This window comes from Cystoisospora suis (assembly GCF_002600585.1).
Source record: "Cystoisospora suis strain Wien I chromosome Unknown contig_1147, whole genome shotgun sequence".
NCBI lineage: Eukaryota > Apicomplexa > Conoidasida > Eucoccidiorida > Sarcocystidae > Cystoisospora > Cystoisospora suis.
The window spans coordinates 743-7,578 of NW_027153948.1; the positions used below are offsets into that span (position 1 = coordinate 743).

The 6,836-nt window shown below is 43.4% G+C and overlaps 1 protein-coding gene across 1 annotated transcript in view; it reads left to right on the forward strand.

The window, feature by feature from the left end:
• CSUI_002734 (replication factor c subunit) overlaps positions 1-6,557 on the forward strand; it is a gene marked incomplete at its 3' end in the record, with an annotated part of 7,290 nt that extends 733 nt beyond the window's left edge. The window contains exons 2-7 of the mRNA XM_068062933.1: positions 1-938; positions 1,866-1,979; positions 2,723-2,798; positions 3,439-3,582; positions 4,596-4,822; positions 5,871-6,557. The exon at positions 1-938 is cut by the window's left edge and continues 202 nt beyond it. Coding sequence (XP_067925071.1) covers positions 858-938; positions 1,866-1,979; positions 2,723-2,798; positions 3,439-3,582; positions 4,596-4,822; positions 5,871-6,557 — 1,329 coding nt within the window. The 5' untranslated portion in view covers positions 1-857. The remainder of the gene's footprint in view (positions 939-1,865; positions 1,980-2,722; positions 2,799-3,438; positions 3,583-4,595; positions 4,823-5,870) is intronic.
• Positions 6,558-6,836: the final 279 nt, after the last annotated feature.

Sequence of the window (6,836 nt, forward strand, 5' to 3'; positions counted from 1 at the left end):
CATCTTCTTTCCTTCTTATCGTTTGACTACGCACAAGTGAAAGCGAACTCGAAGAAATTTCCAAAACTTATCTTCTCTCGAAGAGACTTCTTACTTGCTCAGTATGCTAAAGGACATGCTCACGTCGCAGATCATCTTGTCTGCCTTTTAGTCTCTCCACTTTCAAACTCTTTTTCTTTATACCCATCACCTCATCCCTTGTCGGTCAAAACCTCCATTCCCTTCACTCGTGTATCTTCAAGGCGTAATTCAACTTCTCTATCCTCTTTCTCCAACGAAGAGACACGATTTCGCTACGCGTATTGCTCGTGAGTACTATACTGCTTCTACCGAAGGAGTTATTCTCTTCTCCCAAGAAGAACGAAAGAACCATGTTGAGAAGAGCAGTTCACTCAAACAAGGGAAGACGATTATGCTGATGACGATGACATGAAGACTCCCGGCTTTGTCTGATTTTTTAACGTCTTTCATATCTCTCTCTCCTCGATTCTGCTACGGGGCTAGCCGGTGCCGTGTACCAAGAAGTGTGTAAACATCCCGAGAGAAGACAAAAGAAGAAACTGGTTCGTCTCTTTCTTCAAGAGAATTCTCTTATGCTTTATTGCTCATGAGGCTGAGAAAGGAAGCCGGCGTAACTCTTGTCTTCTTGGGTGAAATACTCGGTCACAAGAACCTCCATACCAGTGGTATGAGTCGAGAAGGCAAAGGGCAAGTTGAAGAGAGAGAAGTCAGCCCGTGGAAGGTTTCTATACGTTTGATTTCATGAAATTTCCCTTGAGGAGAAATCTCTGCCTTATTGTGTGGAAAGGACTCCGTCAATCATCTAAACACCGTTTTCGCCGTCTCCGTTCAACAACATGCTGTGGGTCGATAAGCATTCGCCTCTGTGGCTTGATGAGCTGTCAGTACACCCGGAGCTCTCTCATCTTCTCTTGAAGGTAAAGAATCCGACATATCCCGCGTTCCCTTACTCGGTCGTTGTAGTGTTTTCTTTCTTGCGCCTCATCACACATATCTCACAGAACGCCCCTCTTCATCTGAGGGACTGGATCTACGCTGCAGCAGAAGCATTGGGGTTTAATCACGACATGCACATAAGTGGACACATACCTACCTACCCGAGCTATACTCCGTGTCTTCGATACAACAATGTCTAGCATCGGCTGGATCGACGATGTAGGTACATACACAAGGAGTAGATAGACACCTTCTCTCGACTAATGTCTGTATGTGAACCTCGGTGTGCCTTGCATCCATAGATATGTATATCTATTCGTAAACATATATATGTATATGCACACCTACAGGACGTTTTCCGCGGGATCTCTTCGTGTGTTTTTATGTATATATGTATGTGTGTCAGTCGCCCAGGTCTACACATTCTCCGGGTACGACAATAGCAAGCAGACATAAAACTATGTGGTTCTCATTATGTCTTTTTCACCAAACCTCGGCAGTTTCTCTGTTGTCCGATTGTTCATAACATTGCTCTTTTACTCTCTTTCGCCAGCATATCCTGCCAGTCCGAATACAACTCTCGACACATGTCTCCCGACTCCTCTGTCCCGTTGCAAGAGAGAAGTTCTTCTTACACTTGATCTCCCTCTCTACGGATAGTATTTATACGTGAATGAAACCCCTCTCATAATACACACATGTGTACCCGTATATATATATATGTATGCATATATATATATATATACCTAGTTCGGATACCAGCAGTTTATTACTAAAGAAGAACTGTAGGAATGACCACTGAGGCTTCAGGCGGTTCTTGTTTCTTTCTATCATTGCTGAAGCCTTGTAAAGGAATGAAGAAAAATGTTGTGTTCATCCTTTCTTGCTCTTTTTTGCTTTCGCCCCAGCAAGCAGCTTCTCCGTCTTTACCTCATCTACTTTTCTATGGACCGTCAGGCGCAGGAAAGAAGACAAGAGCTCTTGCTCTCGTCAGACAGATCTTTGGTGAAGCTGTTAGTAAGGTAAACTCTCTTTCTTCCTTTCATACATACTAGCTCATTCTACGTGTGTTTAAAAAATACATATCGGGAGATATCTATTTATATATGTAGCTTCGTATATGTATGTGCATATCTCTTTGTATTTGTATGCTGCCTTACTTCGTATCTATCCGAACACATGCTGTACGTGTGTCTCTTCGGTCGCGCTGATAGACATGGAGCGCGATCTTCTTCGTAGAGGGCGAGGAAATAAACAAGTCTCTTGTGAATGAGCAGCACTATTCAGATAAACACACATATTCTATGAAGCCAGGCCTCGGCATATAGATAGCTATAAGAATCTGGATAGATGCATCGGTCTTTCTTGAGTGGAGACTTCTTCTCTCTCCTCTCATTAAGCGAACCTGAGCGTCGGTGCTTCTCCTTGCGGTATGCCCTGCAATCAGAACAAGCAATTGCAGCTCCCATGGCTAGGTGTATGCGATATATATGTATGTATAAATCCATTCGTGTATCTATCTGTCTACGTATATGTTTACAAATCGAGATGTAGTGTTAGTGACTCCTGATGGTGTTGCATTGTGGAAGAAAGACATCACACTGCAGGAACTGCAAAGGGAGGGAGGAGTGGGGCTGATAGATCAGTCAGGTACAGCTGATCATCGATCAAGGGAAGAAGAGTGAATGCTGTCTGTATCTACGTCTATCTGACTCTCTTTCCATAAGGCGAGTTGTCGTTGCTCGTGTCGAAAACAAACCATCAGGTGCATGTAGAGACTTTCGCCGACAAGGAGACAGGCACTGAAGCGACGGTGTGTAGATCTCCTCATCATATTCTTCGTAAGTACATGCAAACAGAGAAACAGACAGATAGGCGTGCAGGCGGGAGGAGGTCTGATTAGCAAAGAAAGGGTAGCAAAAGGAAGAAATACAGACAGGTAGTCAGAGAGAAAAGCATAGAGGGAAGAGTTTCTTGCTTAAGCAAGGAAGACGATACGAGAGAAAGAAAAAAGCGCATTCGGAGGTATATGGATATGTCTGTATATCCGTAGAGACAGACTTAGGAGGTTGATATTTTACTCAGCACGACATGACAGAAAGAAATCCCTTGGATCTTGTCTTCGTTGACCTTCAATTGATTGTATATAGAAAGTCATAGTTACAGACGAACGTGTGTCTGCCTAAAGAGAGTGAGAGAGAGAGAGCAGTACATATACACGTGTATCTTCATGCAGTACTAGAGTTTAGATGTGTATGGGCTGTTAGGTGGCGCTGAAGAGTAGTGTTACGAGGAGGTACGTCGATTCAAGACTTCTATCAGTTCCGTCTCTATCTCATCCATGTCTACAACACGTCTCTATTTGAGACGTAGCGACTACGTATGGTATATTCCTTAGGTGTCTATACAGTGGAAAGACAGCGCCGATGCTCTTCATTCTTGCTTTTCTGTGGTGTGTCTTGTTTCATCTTTTGTACCAAGTGTCTTGCATGGAATTCGGACTGAAGGATCGCGCGATAGTTCAATCCATTATCAAAGATATCGCGGAGAGTACGCCTGTTTCAGGAGGACTTTCGTCAAGTTTCTTCACGCCTGTGAAAGCTGTCAATACACCTCCTTTCAAAAGTATGTTGATGAATAGAAGAAAGAACATGTAACATCATACACGTGGGGAAGGCTGGATATACCAAGGGATATGATCCTCTGTCCATTATCCTATCAGCTCTTTTGTGTGTAAGAGCGCACGGCCTACTAGTAAGGCCTTCACAGTTTGAGACTGAACTGGCTTGACGCACTCGTTTGTCTTCATAAAGCACACTCAGGTATTTGTGTGTGGATGTGGTCTTCACGAATATGCATGTATATGTGGAGGTTGGAAAGGTAGAAGGATATACGTGTGAGTAGATATCTACAAGGTAGCATGTTGTCCTCATGCAACGCACACGCTCAGTTGGCATGCTCGCGTACGTCCTAGATTTCCGTGTATGCGCGCCGCGCCTGTTCATGGATTACCGCACACCTCCACACTGATACATGCATCTTTATCTCGATAGGTCGATGCATGTAATCTATGTGTGCGCATATACATGTGTACGCCTATACCCTTATACGAGTACGTGCACCACTGTATATATATATATATATATATGAATTACATATATATATATAGAGAGAGAGATCTCTGTCGTGTGGAGTTGGGAGGGAGCCAGGAGTTACATGAATAGACAGGGCCTTTTACGGAATTACGACTGATGCTATCTAGTCGTTCGGTACAAGGAACATTCTCTTCGATTGAACAGTCAAGGAACGCAAAGAAAGGTGTCCAAGCATCAGTTCTTTCCTAGAAGGTCGAAATCTACACGGATAGGTATACAGATGTTAGGAGATTCGGAGTAGACACTGGAGATGGAGACTTCTATAAAGCTGAATACGTGTGTAGTTTGTAGCGCGACTTCTCTATCTTTTCTTCTTCGTACACTCTCGTGCTCCGTGTCTTTTCTTTTTCTCCTTCTTCTGCATGACATGTCATCCGTCTTCGTCGTTGTGCTGAGCACCGTCCACTCACAGATATCGTATATGTGCTTCTGTCTTCTTCAAGGTTTCTTCTCGATCGTGCTCTGTCGTTCTTTTCCTTCCAGTATGTATCTTCCAAGATGCAGATCTCCTGTCAGATGGAGCACAGCATGCCCTGCGTAGAACCCTCGAGACGTACTCATCAAGACTAAAGTTTATCTTTCTGGTCGAGAGAATAGAGAGATTATCGTCTCCTCTCAAGAGTCGATGCTTTTGTATCCGTGTGCCTCTTCCCTCTCATAGGGAGGTTGTCTCCGTTCTACGGTCTGTCTGTTCTAAGGAAGGAATCACGGTAAGAAGTATGTTTGATAGAAGTAAAGTTTCTTCCTCTTCACCTGGTTCTCTTCTTTTCTTTTCAACTCGCGAGCCTTTTACACAATCATTCTACCTCTCTCTCAGTCTTCTCCATATTTGCTAAGCTCATCTCTCTATATATATGTATGGGTATGGACATATACGTATGTATCTATCTGTATATATAGGTATCTTCGTGTGTTTGCACACGTGGAGGTGTGTGTGTATGTAGAAGAAGGATGGAGATTGTAGTGTGTCAGAAGCACCGTTGAATAGAAGGGAGGCCGGAGACTTGTGAATATGCTTGTGGCCTCGGCAGCAGTCGGTCTATGGTTTTCTATGGCTAGCTAGGCAAGTGTCTTTGATGAGACGAAAGAGGGAGGAGAGAAGGGATAAAGAGAGGAGGGAGGAAGGACTCACTATCACAGTCCTCTTAATAAGAAGATCAAAGCTTGGCCGCATTCCCTCACTAGAGAATTTCTTGAATACGAACATCGGCTGAATTCTAACATCTTGCTGATGAGTCTTCCCTTGAGAAGGTTGGGGGGCACCTGTTCTTTTCTTCTTGCTTGTGGTTCGCTGGCTCTGTAAAACTTGTCTTTTGTGTGGAAAATTTCTCTCTGTTAGGACAAGAAAATAATATGCGAAGCTCTTCTCTTCTCTGTTCCTTGTAGCCTAGACTCCTCTTCGTGCTTCATAATAAATTGCTAGCTTAGAAAGAAGAAGAACGGAAGACAAGAAGTTAACAAGCAAGGACAGGGATGTTGCTAGATGGGAGGTCTATATCTGCCATATGTCTCTTTATGTGCATATATATATATATATATATACATATATATACATGTGCGTTCCCATATATACACAGGTGGCTACATATAGATTTGGACAGCTGGACTCTAACATACCTCCTTTTGAGGAGTATCAGTGTTTCCATTGTGAATGTGAATCGACGTTTCTCGTCCTCTCTCATTCTTATGGGAATATCTAAAGTTTCCAGACTTTCTTTGTCTCCTTTCTTTCTTCTCATTGATGCTTTTTTCACGCAGACAGAGATGGCTCCAGATGTTTTCCTTCAGACCATCTCTCAGCAAAGCCACCGGAACCTTCGTCGATCTGTTTTAGCTTTAGAGAGTATAGCTACACAGAATTTTACTTCTTCTTCCCCAAGTGCTCTTTCTGAGAGTGATATGGCGAAGTTAAAAAGCAAGCCTTTTGTCTTTCCTACAAGTGAAAACTCCCCTTTTCCTTTACCATGGGAAAGACTGGCAGATGAAATTGGAATCCGGGTGTATAGACAGCAGAATCCTCGCAGTTTAGCGGAATGTCGTGGTATGGTATATGATCTTTTAGCCGTTCTAATTCCAGGAGATTTGATCATCTCAAGAGTTCTTGATAAGCTTCTAAAACTTGTGAAGTTTCCCAAAAGCATTGCAAGTGGAGCTGGAGGAGGAAGAGGAGGAGGGAAAAGTCCTAGTCTTCAAACGAGTCAGAGTATGAGATTCTCTAATTCTCAGAATACTCCTACAAGGGGTGGGAGTGGAGTAGGAGGACAGGGGCAACAAGGAGGGGGAGGAGGAAATGAATCAATTGAGTTAACGTCGATGCTTGTTCATGCTGCTGCACACTTTTCACATACCTTGAAGAAAGGTTCAAAAGAAGTCATTCATGTTGAAGCTTTCTTAGCTCAGGCGATGCGTCTTTTGAAGTTGGCGGGAGTGGGTGGAGCAGATTAGATCAGCGTGCAAAGGAAGGTGTCGATCTACATGTATATGGAGCCTGTCTTTGGATGATCGTATAGATCAAGGCCTGCACCTACAGATGTATAGACATCTGAGGTGCAGGCCTTGATCTGCGAATCTATCTGTCAATTACCTGCTATTCTACAAGCAACCTTTGTATCTGTCTAGTCTGCCTAGCTACTCATCTATGTATCTATCTGCTCAGCCCTCTATCTGCTTATCTACTAGCGTATGCATCCATCTATCCTTCTAGGAGGCAAAGTGTTTCACTAA